Source organism: Talpa occidentalis, unplaced genomic scaffold, assembly GCF_014898055.3.
Source record: "Talpa occidentalis isolate TD23 unplaced genomic scaffold, MPIMG_talOcc4v2.1 talOcc4.17, whole genome shotgun sequence".
In the NCBI taxonomy this organism is placed as follows: domain Eukaryota; kingdom Metazoa; phylum Chordata; class Mammalia; order Eulipotyphla; family Talpidae; genus Talpa; species Talpa occidentalis.
In genome coordinates this window covers 9,679,379-9,707,067 of record NW_023601754.1, presented here as the reverse complement: position 1 = coordinate 9,707,067, position 27,689 = coordinate 9,679,379, and the positions used below count along the sequence as shown (strand labels likewise).

At 48.7% G+C, this 27,689-nt stretch overlaps 1 protein-coding gene across 1 annotated transcript in view; it reads right to left on the bottom strand.

Moving 5' to 3' along the window:
- Nucleotides 1–27,689, bottom strand: part of ZFHX3 (zinc finger homeobox 3) — a 1,259,585-nt gene that overhangs the window by 91,357 nt on the left and 1,140,539 nt on the right. The window contains 1 exon segment of the mRNA XM_054696960.1: nucleotides 2,912–3,143. Within this exon segment, the coding sequence (XP_054552935.1) occupies nucleotides 2,912–3,143 (232 nt within the window).

The window sequence follows — 27,689 nt, the reverse complement described above, 5'->3', positions numbered from 1 at the left end:
GAATAATCCTAATACGCATTAAAATGAGAGAAACCCAGAAGGCAATGGTGTAAGAAAGCAATTCCAGCGCGGACTGCATAAATAGAAGTATTACATTATAAAACAGGGGACTGTTTGTTCCAGTCCATAGAGCCCGGGTGACATGGCAGCTGTACACTATTTCATCTGGGGCAGCTCATTAATAAGAAGGGACTTCTGAGCAGAGTGAAAGAAAGAATTACGGGGTTAAAGGGACCAGCTTTTAAGGGACCATTAAAACAATGACATATGCAGAGCTGGGGGGGAACCCAACCCTGAATATTGGTCTGTGTATACTGACAGAGGAAGGAAACTCCAAAGAAATGGAGTCAATAGCAGAATAATGGGGAGTGGCAGAATCAGAAGCTAAATGCCCCAGAGCAGAAAGGAACCCCAACAGCCAGATGGCACAATGGTCTCAGTCTCCAGGCACAGGCCTGTCTGTGGGTGCTGGACCCAGACTCTCACCGCAGACGGATGGGTCAGACACGAAGCGAAGGCATTTGAACTTAACCCCATGAGGTGTTTGAGAAACACACGAGAAACACAGGTCTTGCGGCGACCTGGAGGGGACGCTATCCCCGTACCCAAGAGCACTTTCCTGAGGAAACTGTTCACTGGGGCCTTTGGTCTCAGATTTTGGTAAAACTCCTCATTTGTGAATCCAATTTCATTGACATGGAAAAAGGGGGCTGAGTTTCAGCCTGGGGTGGGGACTGGAGCAGGAAGGCAGGGGGCTGCGGGGCGCGCGGGAGGGAGGGCTTCAGGAGGGAAGGAAGCTGACAGAAAAACCGATACAGCAAGCCCTCGAGATTAGGAAATGTCTGCTCCAGCGGAGGGTTAGGCATGAATTAATCATACGTACCTAGAAAACCAGGGAAAACAAAAAGTTGTACAAGAAGGTAAATGAAATTATAAAACTCTACATGGCTCAGCTGTGATTAATATTTATAGAGTTAGAATAATGAAAACACTGAATATTAATATAACCCCAAATTATTATTTAATCATAATGGAAGATGTAGGGAGGGGAAGACGGAGTGTGTGGGGGGTTTGAGGAGTGTGGGGGAGTACGTGTGGTGGGGGAAGGGATATGTGGGTGTGTACTAGGGGGTATCTGCGTATGTGGTACCTGAATTTGTGGCTGGGGCACGTGTATGTGTGGTGGGGGAGTGTGCACATGTATGCACATGGGTGGGAATACATATGTGCATGGGGGGTGTGTGAGATTTTGCAGTAGTGTGCATGCCTGTGGAGTGTACACATCTGAACACACAAGTGAGTGTGACTATGTATGGAGTATGGGGGGCTGTGAGTTTCTGCACGGGGCATGTGAGTGAGTGGGTAGGCGGGCACACTAGTGAAATCCTCATCTTTCACAGTAGAAAGCCAACAGATAAGGTCTCAAACTGGAAAAAAAACAAACCACCAAACCAAGAAATGGTGGAAGCACATTAAGAAACACAGAAATAAGAAACAAAAGAACTAAAAGTTAGAAGCCACTGCTCTGGGGATGGGATGGGGGAGAGTTAGGCCATTTTTCATTAAGAAACTTCATATAACTTTCAGTGTCTAAAAACAGTTTTAAAACATGAAATTTGGATGATCTGAAGATCAAAAACCCCAGGGTGGCTCAGTGGCTAAGAGCACTGCAGGGCATGGACGGCATGGATGGCACAAGTGTCCAGCTTGGCCAGGTCATTTGACACAGTGTAGTCAGAAGGGAAAAGACGTCAGGAGGGGCGGCTTGAGGGCGCAGGGTCTCTGAGGTGGCACCGGAGCTGCTGGGAGGGCGTTTGGTAAGGCTGGGGGAGCAAAGCTTAAACTGGGCTGGGAATGGGGGCACCTGAGTGAGTCTGGTACCTCATGGGACAGGCTCAGGACAGGAGCCAGGGATGGTCATGAGGATGGTCAAGAGAAGCAGGAGAACTGGGGGAGGACGTGGCGGGGAAGGGAGCTGGAGATTTGAGAAGGAGCCACATGACAATTTTGGTGATGACAGAAAGAAAAGCATTAGGCCCCATGGGCAGCCACTGGGTTAGGTAAAGTCAGGGTCCATGGGGGCCTCCAAAATGGGGGGTGGTGCTATGGTAGGTGGGTGAGTGGGCCAGAGCTGAGCAATAAACGTTATTCTTTCAAGAATCTTGAAGATCCCCCTGAGAAGGTAGAGAGGGACACAAGATTAACAGAGCGTTTGATTATTTTTAAGGAGGTAGGAGGCTGCCCTGTGCTTCTGAGTTGAGAGGAAAAGACTGGAAGGCAGAAAATATAAGAGAGGTGGCTGTGCCAGGCGTGGTCCCAGCGGGAAGAGGAGAAAGGGCGGAACGGACAGAGAAGGTGTGTGCAGAGGAAATGACAGGGTGGGAGAAGCAGAGCTGGATCCCACTGGAAGGTCTCCAGGTAGCAGGCCGCACTGAGCCGGAACAGCCAGGGTCACTCTCAAATGCAATTAGAACACTTATAACAAGCACTTGCTGCTGTTTTGATCCTCTTTGGAGGTTCATTCTTACAGACCAGACTTGAGGCCGCTAACCTTAGCGTTCTCAGCACTGAGAGCAAGTCGTAATTGACCATTTGCTTGACGTCAATACAATAAATTGAATCTAGAGTTGATAGCGCAGGAATGTGGGGATGGGGGAACCATCTCTGCTATTGGTCATGCTCCCTGGGCAGTGGTTGGTGGCGCCAAAAGAAGAGGGATGCCAGGTCTCTTTAAACCAAACCAAAACCAAAACACAACAATCTATGCCATGTCCCTTCCAGCACGCAACATCACCTGTGAGGTCAGTCATGGACACAAGGACCAGGGACGGCGAACCCAAGTCCTCGGGTGGTCTCCCGGGAGTCAGCACCAGGCCCAGCCTGGGCCTCCCGGGTCCGCAAGGAGACTCACCTGGGTCAGAAGAGGGGCACCTGCGGATGGTGAAGATTTGCCCCAGATCCTCATCCTCCTCAGGCAGGCCCTTCTGCAGCCGCTGCAGCTTGCGCAGGCTCTCGCTGCGCTGGTGCTTCATGGAGCGCACGTGCTGGATGAGGTTGAGCTTGGCCTTGGTAGAGTAGTTGCACAGGACGCAGTGGTAGTAGCAGCTCTCGCCCTCCACACCGCTCTCGTGCTGCTGCAGGTGCTGTGGGGGACCAAGGAGAGGGACACGCTGGGTAAGCAGCTCGGACCCTGCCACCACCTCCAAGTGCCCACCCGCCCTGGTCTCGACCCAATGGGGAGACAGCCTAGGTTCCTTTCTCCAGCAGCTCTAGAGGATGAGCAGCAGCAGACGCCTGTGCCTGTCTCCCCAAGACGCCCCTCCCGTGTGGCTCCGAGGGCTGACAATGCTGCTGATGGACCGGCCCCACTCCAGTCATGCAGGTTGTCCTGGGCCAAAAATGGAAGGTGCCTCCTTTTGCTCTCCAAAGTGCCTGGCTTTATGTAGAACGTGGGTCAGCAAATGATGGCCTGAGGTGGGGTTCAATCTGCTTTGTAAATAAAGTTTTCATGAGGCACAGCTTACCGTGTGTCCTACCCATGGCTGCTGTCAAAACACCAGAGGTCAACAGTCACCACTGAGACACCATGGCCCACAGAGCCGATGATACTAGGTCAGCCCACCGTTTGAGAGGATGCCCTACTAAGTCACGCCGCCTGTAAGGAAGCCTTTGTCACTAACAAAGCTGTTGTCTGGTTTTACCGCCGCAGGGACGACTTGTGGTTTGGTGCGTAAAACTACAGTCTATCAGGAAAATCCCCAAACAGGTTTTCCCCTGGATTAAAAAGTGAAAGAGAAATACATTTCCCCAGAAACTAGTTCCCAGTCGACACCTCATGGTCATTTGATTTAGTGTATCAGGTAGTCAAATCACACTCTCTGGTGTGGGTGTAGACACAGAGCTCAGATTCCAGAACCTGGACGGCCAGGAGCCAGCAGGAAGTTTATCCAGGACTCAAGGGAGCACGATGGGCAGTAGGAGCAGTAATGGGCATAGTCCAGAACCCTAGAAGACGCAACGTATATCCAAGGACAGAACCCACCTTCTCCTGCCTCTTGGAGAAGATGCTGAGGGCTCTGGACCCTTTCCATGAACCGCCAGGGAACTGACAAGCTCCTGGTGGAGAAACACTGTCCTCTCCAATCTCAAATGCCCTGTGAGTACACATAAGGCAGGGGAGACAACTCCCAAAAGCCTGAAAGCTTGAGCCAAGGTTACCCAGTGAGTGGAAGAGACAGGGCTGGGATCTAGTTCTTTTATCCCTCGGCACCCTCTTGTCGGAGGGAGTCCACACACAAGTTTTACGTGTGCATGTCACGACCTGTCTTTCCCTCTCACTCCCTGCCCCGTGCCCACGCCCGCCCCTGGAGCCCTGCCCACGGAGGATCTTTAGGGAGCATACGCTGAAGCCCCGGGGCTGTTTTGGTAACACTCACTGATCCTGCCTGGATATATTCTTGTCCAGGTCAGAATAGGAGCCATAAGGAGGCAGGGCAGTTGGAGCACCCTGCACCCACCCCATGGTGAAACTAGCAAAGAGGCCCACCAGTGCTTCCTGTGGGACAAGACTGCTTGGAGACTCATGGGTTCACATGTGCACCCCGCAGGACAACCTGAGAAGTGTGAAAGTTCCACAAGCATTTGTGCCTCATTGTAAGGGAAAGTATGAAAACATAAATTACGTTGCAGGAAAAAACAAAAAAGAACAAAAGGGGGTTGGCAGGGAGGGAGGAACCCAAGTCTTCAAATCCAGTAAACCATTCCAGAGTCATGCTTGCTCTGGGGTCAGCCTGCAGGTCGAATGTGAGGGACTCCATAGGACCAACAAAACAATCACCTACCCCCGCGGGTGATCTAACACACACTGAGCAGAGTCTCAGAGCAGACCAATGCCCCCCGCCCGCCGGCAGGAGCTGCCCCTGGGCAATTCCACCAGCTGGAGAGTCCAAAGACCCAGCCAGCTCAATGCCAACTGTGGAAAGGAGTTACAACAACTGGTAGCGAAAAGCTACTTTTCTTGAAGTAAGAGTGGACTGATTTTTCCTTTTATGGGGTATCCGCTCTGAGATAAGGGTCCCTGCGGAAGGAGTCAGGACAGAGAACAGACCCAAGCAACATCTCCTGAAGGCTAGACGGGTGGAGAGCATGAGGGCTCGCTGGACAAAGCATAAAGGAAAAGGACGAACTTGCCCACGATCGCTCTCCCTGACTTCGTCACGGTCCCCACCATGCCCGGCCCTACTCCCACCCCAAGCGACCAGGATATTCATGGGGACAAAGGTTCTGGCTGGGGATGGAGGAGGGTCAGTGTGCACAAGGGCCAGGCGCTGCTGCCTGGGGTCACTGTGAGCAAAAGAATTACACTTAAAAAAGTTGCAACTAAAACTGCCTGAAGAGCAGCCACAGGGAACAAAAGCAGAGAACTCAAAGCAGCCAGTTCTACCTCGGGGTTTTGGTGGTATCAGAAACTACAAAATCGGAAGAGGAATCACTGAAGCCTTACCCTCAAATTCCTGCTACCGTTCCTTGAAACAGGATTTCCTGGCAACAAGGCACTGAGTCTTAAACATGAAATTTTCATATGGATACAAGGTTCTTCTCCCAACGGCTGGGGTTTCCCGCCTCTGAGCCAGAAGAGAGGCTAACACGGCCGAAAGGAATGGGAGAGGAGTTGAGAGTTCAACTGCTTCTTCAAGAACCCCAAGTCCCGAGGTTCTTAGGGGTCAGGGTTGGCTAAATCCTGAATTGAAAATGTCACACTTGGGACCTCGTGCTGGAAACTTGCACTAGAAACACAAAAGCCCTGATATGAGGAAGACAGTTCAAGGCTACCCCACATTCCAACCCCTGGAGGTTAAGTGCCCACCTCTGCTACCACTAGGGACTCGCTTGTCTGCCACGTGGGAAACATACTGCAGACTGCGGAGGAAAGAACGAAAGGAAACGAAGACAGCCACGACCACTCCCCCTGACGCTTGTCTAGGCAGCACTCAGGGTTCTCAGAGAATTGCATCAAAATTCCAGGTCTGCTTTTGCACTTCAAGCTCATTCTCCAAGATACACACACACACAATCCAGAATAAACAATGTGTCAGTTGCTGGGACACACCTGCTTCTAAAGGTTGCACCCCAACTCAAACCTGAGCCCCCTGAGGTCAACCGGGATGTGACAAATCCTGTCCTCACCCACCTTAACGCCTCACCTGCTCCTTCTCAGGCTGTCCGACCTGCAGCCAAGAAGGACTCTAAGTGAGCAGCAGCATCCTGGCCACTGTGACCTTTCCCCAGGCCATCTGGCCCTTCGCCAGGATTGGAGATGGTCAATGCCCTGACACTTTTGGTCAGACCCTTTGCCCCTCCCAAGTGTCACTGGCCTCATGCCCCAGCAGGAGGGGGTGGACCAGTGAAGATGAGGACTTCCCCAGTGCAAGCCAGTCAGTCAAGATCAAGCTTTCCCTGCAGAAGAGAGTAGATGTTTTCATTTGGAAGAGGAGGGAGAATAATTTGTTCCTGACCTAGCTAATTAGAATACCCTCAATTGGGATCACAATGTATTTAATTAAATTCACTGTAATATATGAAGAATCCACCAAGGCACAAATCCCAGTGGACCACTCAATAAAGGAGCTGCCTTCCTAACTCAGAGCTCTTGCTCTCCTTGCCAGGCAAGAAATTTTTCACCCACTCGAACCCTGCGCTCCCCAACTCTTCCCCCTCGATCACAGAGCTTGTCCACCCGTCCTCCAGGAGGGCGACCCAGGTCTGGTGCTGCTTTTTCCGTTTTTCTTTGTTCCACATCCAAGAGCCCAATCTGCTCACCTCTGTCCCAACCAGGGCATAGTTGAGAAAAGAAAGCAAAAAATAACCTCAACCGAGGTCACACAAGGACCCCCCCAAAAATGGGCAGGGTTTAGTTGCGGTTCGACTCTGTCTACAGCACCTCAGATGCTATGTGAACACCCTCACAGCACAAAGCATGCCTAACCCAGGGCATTAACCTGCAGGTGACTAAGGCAGTGGTGACGTGGAGGACACGCCAAGGAGGTACGAGGAGGGTGTCCCTTTGGTTTGAATGCCATTCTGAGAACATGCAGTGGAACCAATGACAAGTATCAGCTTACTTAAGAAAAACTGGCATATGCCCATAAACCAATAATAAGGAATCACCACCCACTAGCAAATCAAGGAAGGCAGATCATCCCAACTGAAGGAAAGTGCCAAGTGAGGTTCACTCGAACGCCTGGGTCTGGCCAGTCTTCCCCTATAATCTGAAACCCGCGTAAGGTTGGCTATGCTTTTCCCCCAGTTTTACTGGCTGGTTTTTAAAAAATCCTGCAACTGACTGGGGTACTGCATAGGGGCAAAAGTTTCCCTGAAACGTATACACTTTGCCATTGAGTGTATTGGCCGGAAGCACAAAAGTACAGGAAGAAACAGATGCCCAGTTTGACTGATAAACGGAAGCTGAAAAGGGGTCCAACCATTTCCAATTTCCCCAAATCGCCACCGCACAGCCAATGACTGATTCCCCCAGCTCCACCTGTTAGAATCCAGCTTAAGCACCTTAGGAGAGCGGCCAGCACCTGGTGTTGGAAACGAGGGGCGTAGACTCCCCCATACTGGCTGGAGACCTGTTCCCGTGCCTCTTTCTGATCTTACTGGAACTCTATTTCTGAAGCTGGTCTCCTCAGTTGAGCTGGGCCCTGGCATGCCTATGCCCCTGATGTGGAAACATGGAATGTCCCGTAACTGCCCTGGGTCTGGTTCTAAGGAAAAACTCGGCAAAGTCAAGCCCTCGCTCCAGCAAAAGGCACCTCCAATAATGAGCCTGGCGTGGAAGGCCCAGTGCAAAAAGCAAATTAATAATTAAATGAGAGAGAAGCAAAAGGCAGCCAGCCCAAGCTACTTCGTGGGCTTCTGCCCCATTAGTATGTGGTGCTCGTTTACCCTGACCAAGGACTGCAAGTCAAAGAGATGGAAAGAGGGCTCTTGTTAGAAAATAATTCATCGTGAAAATCAAAAAAATGTGTTCCTGTTACTTGTTTCCCAGGAAAACTAACCAACTTCTGTCAGAGGACATTGATTTCTGTAAATCTGGAGGGGCCCCGGCTCCCTCCTCCTCCAAGAACAGGAAACTTTTAACATCTGGTTCTTCATGCATGGGATGCAAAATATTGATCGGGTTTTGTCAAAGCCTCCCCTTTAAAGTAGAAATGGACAAAGTACGTCCTCTCTCACTCTCACACACACTCTCTCACACACACAATTCACAAATGAAGCTTCCTCAGAGAGTAACACCTGTTATCATAAACACACACACACACCCACCCACCTCCCCTCGCCTTTCCCTGCCTGCAGTGCACCTCAGTTTCAAGAGAAAAGGAAAGAGTGAAGCTCTCTGCTGGGGTGAAGCAGCTCCCACACATGCCCCCGAGCAAGTGGGCTACTCCAGGGGATACCAGAAGCCTCCTGCAAGCAGAGGAGCAGCCCCACAATGGATGCCTGAAAGGACCCAGGAGACATCTGTCCAGGCTCGGAAGCACTTCTAGGCCAAGGCAGGAGGACGGGCCTCTCAATTCATAAACTGGAAGCGCTGCTGTTGCAGCATGCCCCAGGGTAGGGGTGGGGGTGTGGAGGGACTGCTAACCACAGCTGCCAGGGGCCCTGGCTTCTCCCTCCCGGGCCAAAACTATAAAAATCTCACCAATACTTGCAGTGAGAAGGAAAGGGAAGAAATAAGCGTCCAGAATTAGTCTGCCAGATCCCCCATGAGGTAAGATGATATCGGGAAGAAATAAGTGGGTGTCAATTCACCATCATACCCACAAACAGCATTAATCACAAGGAAGGGCCTACATCCTCTCGGTACAGTCTCGGGGGAGCGGGAGGTGCGGTAATTCGGCGCCTGTCCTTGGAGAAACCCAGTCTGAAGAGGTCATGTGGCTCCCACCAAGGCCTCAGACCATGTGGAAGGAGCAAACTGGAACCTGAGGCTTGACCAAAGCACAACAGGCAGCCTACGCCGTCCTGACCATAGGGGCCTTCAAGGACAGAGATGCCGCTTGTCACCCTGAATGCCTAAGAAAGAAACCCTGGTTTCAGGTATAATGCGGCGGGAGTGTGGGCGGTTAATTTTTTAATCAGGGGTTGTGTTACAGAGTTTTTAATTTTTTAATCAGAGGTTGTGTTACAGTTCCAAATTTAATGCCACCTTCTTTGTAAGGCTTCCAGAAGGTCAAACCTAAATATATATGTATTTTCTGTGGAATGCCAGCTTTTTGATCCACTCACGCCCTCCTCCTTGGCATATGCTAATTCAGTCCTCGCGCCATAGGATCCCTGCAGACACCGTGAGACAGAAGCCCCAACCATGATTAACAAGAGAGGGTGAAAGGAAGTAAAAATGTTCCCTTAGATCATCCATTTGCGCTGCTCTGACCTATTTTCTAGTTTCTAGGCCAGGCTCCTTGTGTCCTGGAACCAGGCATGGCTGTTGGTGCTCAGGATCTGAATTCTAAGGCCTGAATGGAAACTTCCCATCCCCGCATCTTTGCCCCTACACAAAGGACAATTCCTGACTCTTAGGTCTCAGTATGAGAGTTCCTGTGACAGAAACACAGAAAACTCCGGAATCGTAATGACAGCATAAATCTGCAACTTAACCTACGGGTTGTTTCGGTCTTTGAACCTTTTCTAGAAAAATCCAGATGTGAGCCCTGGTAGGATATCAAGGCCTTCACATAACCTTTTCCTCCATTAGGAGAATGTCAGCAAGGAGTGCAGTGTCCCCTGTATGAGGAAGGGGGGTTATCAGGGGCCCTTCCTAACAAAGGGGTGCATCAGAACCTGCGGTGACAGTAAAATTACCATGACGGTGGACTGAGGCTGGGGGCTGAGCGAGGGAGCCAGTGGGTTAAACCAACAAAGAGGATCCAGAAAGCCAACCTCATGCTGACCACTCTCCAGAAACACCCCAAAGCTCCGAGGATCTGAAGGTCACACCCTCACTAGGACAGGGAGTGCTAACAGCTGCTCTCCGTTCACTGAGCTGCGCTTCCTTCCCCGGCCACCTTCCCGGTCTCCCGGGTGCCAGGCCCCATACAAAGACAGAGGTCACCCCACACAAGACCCCAGTCTGTCCTCATTCAAATGCACGTCAAACTGTAGCTGCCGGCGGTGGCTGGCGGTACACCCTGGACGGACACAGCTTGGTGACACCTCTCCTCGGTGCTGCCCCATCATAGAAACTGCTGGACCTGAGCAGCATCCTCGTCTGGAAGAACGGGACAAAAACACGACCAAGAGGATGGTTTCCACAGAGTGCTTAACACAGTGCCTGATGCACAGTCAGCTCTGATCTAGGCCATTATTATTACGGTCATTTTTCAAATTAGTGAAGCTACGGGGTTAGGGATGGAAATGAATGTCTCTCGGATTTACCTAACTGACAGTTCTCTCCCTCCTTACACCAACCTCTCCTGTCCCACTCTTGGCATCGCCCCAAAGAGGAATCCCGAGGGGGGGGGCAGTAAAGAAATCACGATATATAGAAATTATGACACAGAAGGGCTATAGAGCACACCGGGGTGGACTTCTTCCTGTGAGAGGTGCTTACTTTTTATTCTATTTTTAAGTAATTTGCCCAAAGTCATGCCGTTGAGTAGGCAGAGGTGGGATGCAAAGCCCAAAGCCCACATCTTTGCCTGTCAGGGCGCCAACGCAGTGAAAATAAGGACCATGTTCTTCACTATGTCTGCCGACAGCCCCAGAAAGGGGCAAAGGCGGGCGGAGCTCAGCTGACATGGCTGGCTGATGGCGCCCCGCTTCCCCAAATCCACTCTGCAGGAACTGCTTATTTGTATCTCCAAACCCATGACAGTTGCCGCAGCAGGAAAAATACTTGCCTGGTGGTCAAAACAGGTGCGCTACTTCATCTGTAAAACAGCGATGTTTATTCTTGCCCCGTCTTCCTCGGAGGCAACTTTGAAAGCCACATGAGAAAACATATGTGAAAACCCTCCGGAAGATGCGGAGGACTACCCAAATATTTGCCACCATCACCATCCACCTATCTCGAGGCCTGGCTTGGCTTCGTCATGTCTGACTGGCAGACGTGACACCCCAGGCTCGGTTGTTAATGATGCAGATGGTGTTCTAGCTCAGTAGTCCTCTAAGTTGAGCGTGCATCACAAGCACCTGGGGGGCTTGTTAGGCCAGAGACTGTCAGGCCACCCCGAGGGCTTCCGATTTGCCTAGTCTGTGGCGCGACCCGGGAATTTGCATTTTTAACAGCTTCTGGGATGATGCCAAGGCTGCTGGTCTTGGTGTACACTCAGAACCACGGCTCCGGCCCGACAGTGATGGCCACAGAGAAGATATACACCCGAGCACAAATACACGGAGAAACACCTCCAAGGCCTAAAGTCTCCCCACCTTCCTTTTCCTAAGGAAAAGGGATTTCCTAAGGCTAGTTCAGACTCGAACAAAGCGCACCAGGTAACTCAGGCAATATGCCTGCTCACAAGAATTCACCTCTTTAATGAAAAAGCCACCCGGAAGCAGCTGCCTGCTACTGGCCTGCTCCAGATACTTCATAAAAGTTGGAACTGCCTGATTCATCTTCCTCTCCCCTTCTGCACCTGCACTCTAACGTGTCCTGGGGTGACAGCGGAAGGCCCGAGTCATAATGGGGAGGCAGGAGGCGGCACCTTTCCCGCGCCTGTGCTGCGTCCCGCAGAGCACACCTGTCCAGCAGGCTTGCGGGAGCCGAGGCCACGGGAGATGTCAAGCAGATAGGAAAAGAATAAAGCGCACCTTAAAATTCCTCCCACGCTCCTGAACTTTCTGGTGGCTGCTCCTGAGAGCAGGAATTTGGTGCTCAAACCCGGAGGCTTCACCCGAGCTCTCACCATTTGCTGACAAATAACCCTCATCACCTTCATTACGAGAGAAGACACGGAAACGCTCGCAAGATGGACAGGGGACAACGAGCACGTCGGGGGATCACTTCCTCCTTAGAAGAGGTGCTCAACTGGGATTTCATTTTCCCCTTGAAAGAGAAAACTGGAAAGTGATGAGGCAGGAAAAAAAAGGTGCCCCTGCACAGATGCTTTTGATGGGGCTCTGAGACATTTCATCCTTTTTCTTGAAATACTGTGGACTTGGTTGAGGGCAGAAGGAGCCAGCCACAGCGTGGAAGGGGGACCAGGGAGAGGTGGGGCCGAGTCGGAGGCGGGAGGAGGCTGGGAGGTGGCAGCACGGACAGTCACGTGGCGAGAGGGGAGACAGTTTTGCGAACCATGACACGGCAAGTTTCTCTGCTCTGCTTTCGGGTCCCCCTCATAAATAACCCAGACAAACACCCTGTGCATTGGGTTTTGCTCTCCTTTCCCCCCCTTTTTGAGTCTCATTAAAAGCCGATATCGTTCGGCCTCAAGATGGAGAGCTCAGCATGGATTTTACTGAACGTTAAATCAACCAGCAAGCGTAGCCAGCAAACTCTGTGGCACTTTAACTTTAAATAATGCAATAATTATTGAATTTCCTTTTTATAACTGAAGTGCTGGAATGTAAACAATGGGGCTGTAATTGCAGGAAGGGGGGATCAATAGAGGCAATCGTTTTCAGCCATGTTAATTGTAAATACAATCGCTCCAAGATGTCAGCCTTGTTCTTCTTGCTCCCAGAATCATCCTAACGGATGACAGAGTCCAACTTTCCCATTACAGCTGTTCGTGCCTTTAAGAGGTTCTCAATCAGGTCTGATCAATCTGTCAAGATAATGCATGGAGTAAGTAAGACTCTTCCAAACACAGGCTCCCAATCAATAGCCCGGACCAGCTTAATGAGGTGGGGCTAAGGCCCAGAGGGAGGTAACAGCCCCCAGCTTGTGCTGGGGTTTGGCAGGCTGGCTTCCTCACATGGCCCTGATAAACAGATCAGCCCTTAATGAGGACATTAGTTATGCATGCTTCAGCAAGCAGCGAGGCACCCGTCCCTTGGGACAGACGGACAGAAAACAAAATAGATTAACAGAAAACAATATGGTGCCAAATCAGGTCTAACTGAAGACTTTCCCTCCTTCTCCTGCTTTCTTTAATTGTCCAGCAGAGCGGAGGACGTCAATTAATCATTGCACTGGGCATGAGTGCACAGACCTCGAGCATCCGTGAGCATCCACCGGGCTGGGGGATCGCGGGGTGTCAGCCAGCCTCCCTGGGGCTGTCACTCCATATGCGCGTCCAAGCTCCCTCATCCCTGTCCCCAGATTACAAGGCGAGAGCCCTCCCAGGTGGGCCGCAGCCCCAAAGGCAGGAGAGAATGAGGACAAGCTGGATCTTGAAGTCTGACGGCCACAGTGCGCAGTCAGGGACTGAAGAAGGATGAGAAGGAAACAACAGCTCCTCTCAATTAACCTTCGTCTCTGCGATCAAGTCTGCCTGTCCTCACCTGCCTCACAGGTGAGGAGGTGGAACAAGAGTCTGGAATCCCACATCACTCCTGGGCTAGAGGCTCAGGGATAATCTAGGAGAACGCGCCTCTCCCCAGGCCCCACCCAGAGGCCACTGTGTGTCTTCACACTTGTTCCTGCTCTGGAGGGAGGTGCCACTGCCGAGAAACAGCAGTTCCCATCCCTGGTGATTTATGCAGGCATCCTCGAAGTGTGGCATCGACATACCCTAGGAACGCTTGCAGACTCTGTGCTGACCTGCAGGCTGTCTGGAGGCAGTGTCTGGCATGCTGGTTTTAACCAGCTCTCCAGTGACTGCCAGGCATGCTCATGGGATGACCACTTTCTTAGAGGTTGAGTTAGGCTGGGCCAGCTCCACATAGGGATGACCACCTGGGAAGTTAGAGAGACCTGGCAGGTTGGTTCTTTCTGGAACAGAAATAGTTCCATGCTCACAACATATCGAAAAACCTGTATTTTCACTGAGGTCTGGATCCCAAGAGGAACTATTTATTCTAGACTATCACCCACCTGCTCCAGAATGCAAGACCTCTGGGAATAGTAAAGCCACAGGAACGAGGCCTGTGTGAAAACTCTATTTTATTAGTTGGATAAGACCATGGAGTAAGTCACGCTATTGAATTTAAAATGTTAACAGTCTCAGATTGTGACGAAAGTAAAATGAAAGTAGCTGGGTTGGTTTGCTTTTTAAGGTAGGGCGATGAGCCGAATAGAAGAAAATAAATATACAGCTAGAAAGACCAGATGCTGCCTTTGTCCAAAGGCATAGCCCCTTCCCTGAAGCCTTCCCCAGCGCTCAGGCTCCACCTCACACTGCTGCCCACGGGTGGTAGCTTCCAGGTTGCGCGTGTCTTAGTGAGTAACAAACTGCCTCTTCCTCCTCTACCCTACCACCAACAGCACCGTGCCAGCAGGGAGACCAGGCTGCATCTTTCTATCTCAATACTCAGCATAGCTCCTGGTCCAGAGCAGGGACTTACAAACAGCTAGCTGCCTGCTGAACAGTTTTACTCTTGGTCCTTACGTTGCCATTCAAGAATTATCGTATTTAGAGCCTCCCCCTGGTGGTACAGAGGTTGAGTGCTGGGTTGCAAAGCTGCCCACAGCCTCTGCAGCACCAGTTCGATCCTCGACCGCTGGCGAGGGTCCCATATGGCGCGCAGACCTCTCCTGCCACTCCCGCTGCTCCCCTCAGCTGTATATTTCATCAGTCTGCCTGTTCTGTTCCCCGCTCTGGCTCTGGTGAATTCTCTCACCCTCCCGCGCTTCTGACTGTACCCAGTGCTTGTATAAATAAATGAATGAATGAATGAATAAGTATTTTTTTTAAGAAAAAGAATTACCGTATTTAGCCCAACTCCCTTCCTCCATCTCAGAATTCATCCCTCTGCTCTGTTCCACATTACACATAACACGAGACTCCTGGCAGGCCCCACCTAACCCACCAACCCCAATCTTGCTGGTCTCATGACCCTTCCAGCTTGGAAACCCTCCACCCTGTTGACAGACTGCACAGATCCCAGGTCAAACGGACAGCACATGCACGTGGAAGTCTTCGACCCCACACGCAAGTCAACTCTGTTTCCTTGACCCTGTGGTCCCCGGCAACATCAGTAAGCCAGAGTCGTTCTTTCCCGCATATGCTTCAGCTGGCTGCGCACAAGACTACACGCTTGATGACCAGGATGGGCGGTTGGGATTAAGAGAATGATTGCTAGTATCCGCTGCTGGTTTCAATAAGCTCTGAAATAAGCAATTGGCTGCTCTCTTCTTCTTTTCACATATGGATCACAAGGGCAGTTCTTCTTCCCCCTCCATCAGATAAAATGTCCAGAGTGCAACTAAGTTTGTGACTGTCCTTCTACCCTTCCACCAAACCTACATACCTGGCTATTTTTTTCCACAAGCTTAACATCACTGTGCTCTTTTACTATTAAACTGACAACAGCAAGATTGGGATATCCTGAGAAACATCTAGAAGGAGGCCACAGAAGACAGCGATAGCAGACAAAGCAATTTAGTGCATCTTTCGGCTCTAAATACGGGGTGTCTACAGAGCCAGTGGCATGGGCTGAAGCGCAGACACGTTAAGGGAGGTGGTCAAAGGGGCATTCCTGAACCTCTGTCGGAGCAGCTTTGAGATTCCCAGGTTTTGAGTGAGGATGAGCTGACTCGTCCTGCTGAGGACTGCCACCAGTGGTACCCAAAAGAACTGGTTACCTCTTTCACTTTTATCTCTTTTCAAAGTTTGGGACCCTGTGAAGAACGGACTACATGGGGTCAGGAGGTAAACACTTAGCTGTGCCTCTTTCTCCTTCCATCTCCTTCCAGGAGATGCCCCATCCCCTGGCTCCCCAGCCTTCTGGTAGGCTCACCAGCCTCTCACTCCTCCCCTGCTATTTCTAAGCAGCTTGGTCCAGAGATGCCACCTCGCGGGTCTGCACCCCAGCTCCTAATGGAATGAGGTTACAAGGTCGGCCAGTGGGATATTTTAACTCATTTCTAAGGCAGGCTTTTCATCAGCCAGGCCACACTGACCAAACCATTCACTCCTTATAGTCAACAAGTTCATTCTGTGCACCAGGCCCAAGACCCAGTCATGAGTAGTGCAGGACCTTAGGCAGACCTGCTGGTGTAGTCAATTCCTCCCAGAGCGAGGATAGTTTACAAAACCTACTAGAAAACTAAAAAGTCTCTTCTACAGTAAAATCCAAGTTTCAGAAAACTGTATTGAAAGAACTGGCAAGTGAGGTAATTTCTCTGAGCAAAATGGTGGGGTTTAGAGGGTGGTACTAGTGCCAGTTCCCAGTCAGGGAGACACCAGGGCACATGTGATGCATGTTAGTACTCAATACCAATATGCAGGCAACATCTTTTGGGAAACTCAAATCCAGCAATCTATTTTGCAAATGCTAATATAGACTCCCGATACTTTTTTAAAGTGGTATTTAAAGGCTTAAGCCCCCAAAATACAAATTTTCGATGATCTTTCTAGATTATCATAATATAAGGCCAGAAGAATCAATGGCCTGTACCAGTTTCTGGTGACAGCTGAAATTTTTATAGTGGTCTTTCTTTTCGTTCTGGATTAATTCATTCCCCCTTTGTATATCCACGTTCCCATGCCTTATTTCTTCACACAACAATGAAAGATATTCATCTTCTCTCAACATTATTTTCATTATTCTTTTTACATAGAAAGGTCCTTCATGACAGTGTCACCTCACCTGCCAACCCCTGTGTTGCCCTGTCTCCAGCCAGCTCCACAGAGTCTCGTTTCTCCCCGGTCTCACCTGAGAGCGTGCGAACGAGCGCCCATGTGCACAGTGAGTCTCATGACTGCTTGTGCCATTCCCTCCTGTGCGCACCTCTGTCTCCACTCAGCCAGATTCTGCACCCTGTCTGCAAAGCCCATTGCCCACCTTCTTTCCATCTACAATGATTCTTTCTCCTCTGACCATAGTCTTGAACTCTCAGCACCTTTTTTTTGCACTGCTGATCAATTTTATTATGTATGGCATATTCCCCAGTGAGACTGGAAGGATCCTGAAGGCAGGGACCCCAGGCCCCCCTACCAGGCGTGCACGAGTCAGTTCATTCCACAGTGAGGACATGGACAGGGGAGTTGGAAGCTGTGCAGCAAAGGGGAGGGGATCCTCAATTGTCAAATAATGTACTTCATAAATGATAAAGCAACATTTGGAAATGGACATTACCAGGGAATGAGGCTGGGTTGGCAGGGGCAGCTGAAGACTCTGAAAGCCTTCCTCACAATGTGATTTCATCGTGGTCCTAGGTCATAAGGAGACAAATGAATTGCTTGATCGCTGTTCACTTACCTCGCTAATGAAATCGCTGGGCTTTGCGGGGGGAGGAAGCTGTTGGGAGGACCGGCTTGCCTCTGGGTGTGAGTCCCACTGGTGCCAGCTGCATTCCCTGCGCCATCATGACTCAGGAGATGTCACACACGACCAGGGGGCTTTCTTACTACGTGACCTTCGGCAAGTCACCCTTCGCTCCTGCTGCAGTGTTAAAATCCTAGGGACCTACACCTCATGGCATGATCGTGAGGAGTGACGATGGCGCACAGCTAATGGTGACTGGGAAGCACTTTGTCTTTGTGGAGAGCTATATTCCTTAACATTTAGAATAATACCCACTGTTTCAGGTTGAGGGAGCATTCAGATTTTAGCTAAACTGAAGGCTGAACACATCCGCTAATGAGCAGTGTCCTTCCCATAGAAATGTTGAAAGCTACTCAGTCTATTGAATAAAATGACTAGCAGTACATCAGCAAGAAGCTGATGCAGGTTTAGTTACCATGAAACCAGGGTCACTGCATTCAACATCTAATAAGCAAGTTCTTAAGATCACAGGAATAAGCCAGAGTCAGGCGAGCTGACAACAACTGCGTATTTAAATATGGTGTGGGAAGGATGATTTCTCAGTCTACAGTTTTCCCTGAATTCATAAAAATACAACTGGCCTCAAAAGACACACTTTTATCCCCGAGACCAGCGCTTGGCCAATCGTTTCCTGTTACAAGTCAGTTAGTAAATGTTTGAAGCTTTGAAGGTCACAGGCCATCCATCACAAGTGCCCACCTCTATCATCTCCCCACAAAAGCAGGGATGGGCAACATGGAAAAGAACAGGCATGGCTGAGTGCCAATAAAACTTTATTAAAGCAGGCGACTGGCCATGGTGTGCTGGCCCCTGATAAAAAACTTTCTGAACAACCTACCCCACCCTTCAGAGTATTGATGAAAAGGGACGAACACACACAGACACTGTTAAGCAAAGTAAGTTTCTCCCAACTCAAAACTCAGTAACAGCCAGGGTTGCACACTTGGTCTCAAAATAAGCTGCCTCCAAATGAAGGTCAGCAGTAATGGCTATACCATTTCACTCTCAGGAAATGAGTCTAGAACAATTAAGCTTCGCCCCTTGTTTTCAAGCTCTGTAACGTAAGAACTTGCGTGTTCATGTGCTCCTGGGCCACGCATCTCGCTCGATAACCTCGGGGAACAATGCCACGCGAGTTAAGTGCTAAGGTTATACATTTACTCAGAGCTAAACGATGCCTGTAACTGATTCAACTTTCAACTAACCTAATGATGGAATTACTAACATTATCCCAAAAGTAGGTTGTTTCTCTGTCCTCTGGTAGCTGAAAATAATCCAGATTTAAATAGCTGGCGAGATAAACAGAGAAGGTGAAAAATCAGGTCACCGTCACCCACATCTTCCTACACGGCCTGCTCTTACTTCCTGGGCATCTGGTAAAAGGAGGGCCCCAGCACTGACCCTGACATCCGACAGTAAGTGGACAGTAAGTCAAGATTTAGAAGAATAAATTATGCTGTGTTCTCTCAACAACACTGTCCACTTGTTCCTACCTCCGAAGAGATTTCCAAGGGTTTGGCCCTTCATTAGTCGGAGTCTCACAAGTTCCTTGTGGAATGGAGGGTGGGGGGTGTCTGTCTTCGGTGTTCAGTGAACAGAAGAGGAGGTGAAGCCAGGAATGGCCAATGGGCAATGACTGGAAGCCTGATGGAGTGACCTGTGTAACCTGAGATTTAAAAAAATCCTCCACGGACGGTTAACATTTTAAAATATGCCAATTTCCCACCCGATGAAGATATTTTTAATCAATCAGTCAATAAATTAAGGAATATCTAGCCGGACTAGCTCCATATTGCCTCATATCAAGAGTCATCTGGATAAAATGTGGGATGTGCTCTCTGGCCTAGCACTAGACACCCACTTATGAAACGGCCTGTGCGCATTGGGATTTGTAACCCAATGGGTGCCACGTACACCAAAGGATGTGCCCTGTGAGCAGGGGCATAAAGGTCTTATTGTCCTACTCTTATTGTCAACACACACAGGGATGACCTCAGTACAGGGCCCCCCCGAAAGGCAATGCCACTGCTGGAGTTCCACACCCTAAAATACAGGGCAAAAAGCTGAGCTGCACCAGGCTCAGACAACAAGGGGCATACAGGATGAAACACGGCTTTGGTAGGGAAGCCAACTCCATGCTGCCACAGGAGTTAATATTTGTTAATTGGTAGAAAAAGGTAAAATTAATGAGAACATTAACATAGCTATTTAAAAACAGCTCCATGTTTCTCCCATTGTAACACATGGGACTATCAGGAAGTAATTGAGGGAAAAGGACACTGTCAATTCTCAATTATCTGCATGAATGAAGCGCTCAGTGACACGGATAATCCAAGTCATTTACATTTGGATTTAGAAAGTAACATCTTTTTCCTTCGGAAAACTCACCTTCCTAATTACAGCCTGCTGAATGGAATGGTAAAAGCAGTTTTGCCTTCTCTGGCAGGAAGGAAAGCTGCTGGGGCAGGGAGGGACAGTGCTGGGGCTTCGGGCCTGCCACAGGCAACCCACAGCAGACAGATGAGGTGTTCCTAGGGGTGTAGGTCCTGGGTGGTAGCTACGAAACACGTGTGACAAGGTGAACTGCACTTAATCTAAATTGAATAAAACTTAACAGTTCAGGTCCTCAGTCATGCGGGCTACCTTCAAGGGCTTAAAAGCCAAAGGTGGCTGGTGGCTACCACGGGACCAGCACAGACAAGGGGACCTTTCCTCCACTAACGTGAGAGTTCTAGGGCACAGCACTGAATTCTAAAGCAATGATGATTTCTGGTGCCCTGGATTAAGTACAAATTTGTTGGGATTTTCCTTTTGGGGGGGTGGAGGGAGGTGAGCAGGGTGGGAGACAGGATGCAAGAGATGCTATGCTGTCATTTTTATAGAAACAAAGAGGGAATTGTAACACCTGACCCTCTCAGCTAGTTTAATTTCAAGCCCCGGTAATGTAGACCGTCTAGGGAATAACACGAAAAAATAAGCATTCCATTCTAAGTAAAATGAGGCTTTTTAATTAACAAAGCAGAAAATGAGTGGATAAAAGGCAAGGCAGGGAAGCCTGATTTTAAGCAAACATCCACCGGTGCCTGCACCCAGCGTGGCCGCCGTGTGGCCAGACATGAGATGAAGGGTAAACAAGAGAGAGATCTCAACCCCCCAAGCCGCTCGGATGGTACCTGCTCAGGTGCCACGGGGACCAGTGTCAGGCCCAGTGTCACTTCACATCCTCATTAATTATCTTGAAAGAAGAGGGTTAGTAAACAGCAAGTTAATTAAATTCTCAGATGATGCTAATTTGGGAGGCTTCAGAACGACTGGCGAGGGCAGAGGCAATATAAATGGGACCCGAATGGGTTAGAAGTATGAGTGGAAAATAAAATTAAATGCTGGCTAAACAAACACCACTTTAAATAAGTCTTACGGAAGAGCCAAAACATGTCCGAAAAGGAATTTATTTGGAAAATAGTTGTGCTAAAATTAAAATGTTTGCAGTGTCTCAGATGCATAATCGGAATGGGCGTCTAGAAGAGCTCTTTCAAGATTTTTAATAAAAAATGTTGATGTGCACTCAGAGGAAGGTCTGTGGGAACATCAACTGTTAACAGCCGCTGCCTTCAAGAGGCGCGGCCACAGAGCAAGGGGGTGGGGGGTGGGGGCCAAGTAGCCACGTTTTACTACATATTCCACTCAATGGACGGAGCGCTTTCCAAACAAGCACATACCAGAAGCCCCAGCGGATTCATGGATAAAGCACTGGCCTCCAAACAAGCACATGTGGAGGGGTGTTTCTGTTTGGTTTTTTAAACGTTTTAGTTGTAGATGTAACAGAAGAATTACAGAGACAGATCAAAATTCCTATATACCTTTCACTCTGCTTCTCCCAACATCTGTCCAAATCAAGACATTGGCATTGGTACAAAACTATTACTAAGACTATTCAGATTTCACCCCTTTCCCACTCACATCCTCTCTGTGTTCCAGACCCCTAGTTGTGTCTTCTCCAGTTTGTGACTGTTTCTTTGTCTTTCCTCATCTTCTGTGACCTGGACACTTTGAAGAACACTGATCAGACACAGAGCATCGCTCAATTTACACAGCACCCCTGAAGCTGGTAGTTTTCTCTCAGCAGACTAAGATCATGATCTTTTGAACGCACCCTTCCCATGGTGCCCTACCAGGGAATCAGGGTCACTTACTGAAGGGGGTGCCTGCCAGGCTCCTCCACACCAAGTTATCACTTCTTCCTTTCCACACTTCATTCACTAGAAATGAGGCCCTAGGTCCAGTGGGGGAGGGAAACCAATAAGCTTCTCCTTCTGGTTATTATCTCCTTAAATAAAATAAAAATATCTTGCCAAGGAGACAAACTTCTCTTCATGCAAACAGGAGGATCTAATGAAACGTCTACCTAAAAGCCCAAGTTTGTTGTCTTTGTTTTGAAAACTTGGATTTTCAACATGGGGGTGGGGGGTGGCGGGGGTGAAGAAACACCCACAGCTGCAGAATCCCTGCTAAATGCCAGGCAGCACCCCACACACTTATGTAAACTAACTCATTTAATCCTCACAACAGCCCAACGAAGGTGATGTGGCAACATGAAAATGAATGACTGCAAATTACAGCCAGGGAAATGTGGAACAGAGTTAAGTCACTCGCTTGTGTTAAAACAGTTAATTAGTGACAGAGGCAGGATTGGAAACCAGGTCGCCTGCTCTGGAGATCATGTAGTGTGGAGAGTTTTCCGTTACAACTACTTCTCGATAGGCAACTCCAGTACTTCAAGATAGTCAAACAGCAGCAAACGTAATTCAGAGGACTTGGAGCAAGATGCCAAGAGTCAAATGGAAAGAGGCCTCTCTGGAGACACACGAACGCCTCGCTCTCCTGTGGCACTCTGAGGCTCAACGGGACCAAGAGGCCCTGTGAAGTTTTTGAGGTGGAACAGCCTTTCATCATCTTAATAGCGTGGCAAGGGATGCACAGGATACCTGAGTTGGCCACAGGAGCTCGCCGACAACATGGAAGATGGAAGATGCTCAAAACGCATGGATCCCAATGCTTTCTGATTTCTCAGTCCCTGTTTGTCACAGAGACAAGTCTGGAATTGTGCCCCCAGTAACACTTATTTTTCCTACTATTCTAAGGGTTCACTGGCAGAGGCAGCAATAAAGCATGGAGGTCAGGGTAGGAGTGAGTCTGTCTGGGTTGGTGAGAGGGGAATCAACACAGAAGAGACCAACAGCCCGGGGAGGGGGGGGAACTTGGCCTCCCCAACTCCCCAGAACTACAACCTGCACCTATCAATATGTGAGCTTGTTTAATCCTAACCATTAGATATTTGAGATTCTGACATCAAAAAGAAATGAGCTGTTTCTAGAAAAACAAGAAAGGAATGGGAATGTTTGGGTAAGAACTGCCGCTTTCCCGCCCCCAAGTAGCCCACATTCTTCAATCCCATTGAATGGTCCTAGACTGTTATCCTTGGCCTCAGAGGAAGAACGATGAAGAGGTGAGCAGAAAGCGATAAATAAACAAGTGCCCCTGTCTGCATGCCCACCTCGCACAGCCTCCCTAAACATCTGGCCTGCATTTCTCCTCCAGCTGAGCCCCACCTTGCATTGTTCTCCAGGTTTCAACTGCAAATGCTTGTCTTCAAATTTTAATGGCACTAATAAAGAACCATGTCTCACAAATTCTTCCAACACCACACTGATCCTCTCTCCTTAGCGAGCAGAGAGTAGATCTTCCATAAACACCTAGAATCACAGAACAGGAGACCAGAATGGGGCCCTCGGCACTCATCTCAACGTCCGTTTCCCGCATCAGGATGGCGGCTTCTGCTTAAAAATGAGTCCACCAAGCTAGATCTTAAGAGAAGAACAGAAACGCGCCCCTCCGCAAGACAGGGTTCTCAGTGTGAACTTTACAAGCATATATACTCATTTTATACAAGGCAGGGGTGCGCTGTTAATAGTAGGCAACACTAGGGTGCTTGCTGCGGGCCCGGCTGGGCTCCAAGGGTTGTTCAGAACAGCACTAACTGCCCTGTAGGGGGAACAGCTCCACATTTCCACACCTCCTTTCCTATGCATTTCAGCATTTGACCTCACCCACCCAGAACACAACAAAAATTGCACTAAGGAGGGGCACATTTCCCGATTTTTAATGGTATCTGAACCTGAAAATTATGAACTGGAACATTACACTGAACATTCATCTGAAATCATTAAGCAGATGTTTGTAAGCACTTGGAAAAGCAATGACTCACGGGAAGTAAACATCAATTTACCAAGCACAGAAGAAGAGACTGAAGTCTCTACTCCCTTAACTACTCCCACCCCCCAAACCTTTTTCTCCTTAGTAATGTCACTGCTGCTGTTGTTAGCAGTACTTAACTGGTAGACTAGTGAACGGTGAGAGATTAACGTTCTGGTGAATGATCTAGAAGGAGCATCTGATTCTAGTGTGGTCCAGGGTTGTTTGTACTTAACAAATTTTTGAATTTAAGTCAATCTGAAGGAAAATGCCTAAGGTTGTTTATCATTATCTAACTGGACCCCTTGTCTACCATGTCTAGAAGATCTCAATGGAGACAGAGGTGATGCCCACGAATCCCCCCCTCCTCCACCACCCCCCCCACACACATACGGGAGTCTAAAAGCCACAGAAGGGGGGAAAAGTTGGTGAAATTTAAGACATTTTAAAAGATGGGCCTCCCTGGTGGCGCAGCAGTTGAGCACTGGGCTGTGACGCTGCCCGCAGCCTCTGCAACGCCAGCTTGAACCCCGGCCGCTGGCGAGGGTCCCACATGGCACACAGATCTCTCCTGCCAACCACTGCTCCCCTCAGCAGTGTACTTCGGTCCTTCTGCCTGCTGTGCTCCCTGCTCTGGCTCTGGTGAATTCTCTCACCCTCCCGCGCTTCTGACTATACCCAGTGCTTGTATAAATAAATAAATAAAAAATCTTCAAAACATTTTAAAAGATGACTGGTGAGAATCATTCCACTTTCATACCAGACATTGCAAAACTAAAAATAATTAAAGCTGTTTTGTATGGGGCCAAGTTAAGGCAAATTAAACGCATGAAGAAAAAGTCGAGGAACAGATCCAGGTAAGAACTGAGTGTCTAGTATGGTGGCAGTGCTTAAGCAAATGGGGTGGGGACAGAACTAAACACGGAGGGACCCCTGCCTCAGCACACAACACAAAATAAACCCCAGGTGGATTAGGGCGCTTACTGTCAAAACAGGTGGGGAGAAAGGGATTCCTTACTTCAACAAAGGGAAGGGAGTAGAAATGAAAACATTTCAGTATATAGAAATGCAAACTTTGGACTCTCAGAACATATCATAAACTGTAAGAGAGTGTGTGGGGGGAGAAATCCACAGAACACACACATCTGACATCTTTGATACAGATAGAGGTCGCTTTTTTATATTATGCATTCACTAAAACTTACAATAGAGAAAAACTGGAAACAATCTGAATGCCAAGCAGAGGTGACAGAGGCACACTCTACAGCTATTGAAAATCACATGGCAGGAAAATGATGATGTAAAAAACAATCAAACGTTAGGAAGTTTTAAAACGCCAGACCCAAAATTTGTATTAATCAAATGCTACAAAATAACATAATATCACAGCTATACAGGAAAGACTAATTACATATGCCAAAATATTTAAAATTTGGATCATGAGATTAAGGATGATTTTCATTTTGCGTGTTTTTCTGCATTTCCAGAAGTTGGTTTTTTAAATAGTCAAGAAATACTTTTGAATTTAAAAACAAAAAGAAATGGGAATATATATATATATATATATATATATAGAGAGAGAGAGAGAGAGAGAGAGAGAGAGAGAGAGAGAAGCAAGGCAGCCTCGCTGTCACCTTTCCAGCCACCCTACACATGAGAGAGCAGCCAGCTAATGCAGGGTAACAATGAAAATAAACAGGATGAAGGAAAATGGCACTAAATGTCAAGCCTGGCTTTTCGTCTTCAGGTTTAAGGGACAGGGAGGCCTGGATTAATCATCGAGTCCATGAAAGCAAAGGCAACAACAAGGCCCTGACCATTTCAAGGGACCACAAGTTCCATAGGAGCCAAGGGTTTGTTTTGGTTGCTTATAGAATGAAAAGTGAGTTACTCCCCTGTCCATGTCAAGGAAGGAGGCCTCCATGCAATCAACAAGTGAGCACTCACGGAGCAGACCACATCCCAGAATAAGCATCGTCACCCAGGAGACACATCAACAAGCAGCCACGTCAGGAGCAGGTGACAGGAATGGCAAGGAGTTTGGAAACCAATTTAAACAAAGAATCAGCTACAAACACCAGCGATGTGTACTCAGTCAAATGCAGAAGGCACACACACAGCACAGTGACAAACAGAGGGGGCCGTGGGCTCCATAAATGCTGGCGCCTTCATACAAGGGCGTGCCGCACAGCTATTAAAAATCACACCATAGAAAATATTTTGTGACATCAGCAAAGCACGCAAGGCCAAGTTGAAAGGAGCCAATTATGAAAAACACACTGTATCATTTAATTCTACAAATTACTAACCTTAACTTCACAAGGAAAATTCTCTTATGGGAGAGAAATCTGAAACCACAGTCTCTACTCTTACCTTACAGGTAACAAAGCAGACCATGGACAGGGAGAATTCTAATAAAGAGGTGCCTCTGGATTCATTTATGTGAAGCAAGTGGAAACATTCAGAGAAATTCAATGGGCTCTGTTTAGAGATGTTTCTATAGGATAGCCCTTCATGAGGCTCAACATTTCCTAAATGTCCTTCACGAATCTCATCAGAAACACAGAATCCCTTGTATTTTCCAGCCCAGACTCTCAACATCACATTCAGGGTGGAATCCCAGAAACTGATGGACCGTCAAGTTCAAGAAGCTTTGGAAAGGTGGACATCTTTAATAGATTGTTTTAGACATGATGACTGGTTATTTTTAAAAAGGCTAGGAGGAAAAAACAACAAGAAGAAAGTTAAAAAAAAAACAAAAACCCAAAACCCCACAAAGTTCCATCACTAGGATGAACATGTGAGTCTCACACTGTGCTGAGGCCATCTTTCCAATTAAAAAATGTCTATGAATCATCCATTTTAACAGCTACATTGCACAAGCAAGGTGATGATTTTAACCAGTTCGTGATCCATTTGCCAAGTCAGAGCGCCTCATCGATGCATCAGCCCACTTAGATTTGGATGGGCATCAGCAGAGAAACTCCACTAACAGACATGCTCACCAGCAGACACACGTGCTCCTGGATTCTCTCATGAATAGGAACACGATCAACAAAAATAAACATTTAAGGGGGAAGCTGTGTGACTTCCTGAGTGGTCAGTTTCCCTGAAATGAAGGCAGCTTTCTTAGATTTTAAAATAGGCCCTTTCTCAAGGTGCGAAGCAGTACTCCCAAAACCTACACAGTATCGTAAGCCAAAGGCAAATTAATACAATTATTTTTTAAAATCTGCACAGTAAGGGGAAAAGGCCAAGTCAACAAGGTGCACAAGAAACACCTTTGTATCATACAAGATCATTCTTTTGCCTGCCAGCGGCAGAGCCCCACTCTGAACTGGGGCCCCTGTGATCTCCTCTCTCACCCCTGCACTCAGACAGAGGCAAGAGGCCATCAGATCAGCAAAGCTTCCAGGAGATGCAGCTTCCGGGAAGCTGGACAAGTTTTTCCTAGAGATGTAACTGTGCTTACTTCCCTCCCAGATCCATGGCCAGAAAGCAATCAACTTCTCTCTTCTTCAAAAGGCGGGAGGCACAGCTCAGGGCATGTGCGGGCTCTACCTGGTGACTATGTGGGGAGGGGAGAGGGTGCAGAACTGATAGGGGACTGACTTTGGTCTGCTCAGGTGTGCCCGGGGCAACCCTCTGAGAATAAAATCAAAGGGAATCCCATTTTCATTTGCTTTCTGAGCTATTCAGAGGGCCGCACTGAACACGTCCATGTGGAAAAGGGCCACTGAAAGTGCAGAGTCGTCCAGGGGTCCGGAGAGAAAGGGCCACGGCTGACAGCAAAGGGCGTGTGGGGCCTGGCCCTTGTGTGCCTGTGATGAGCACGGGTTCCAGGAGGTAGGCAGATGGCGAAGGCCTTGTCCTGAGCAAGGGGAAGACAGGTGCCGGTGAGTTTCTTAGCAACCCACTCAGGCAGCAGGCAAGGCCATGCAGGGAAGAATTAAAACGGCCACATACACAAGTGGAATGCTCAAGCAGGCCCAGTTCCCAATCAGGCACTGAGAGACACAGGAGATCCCTGCCAGCCCCCAGACTGTGCGCCACCGAAAGGC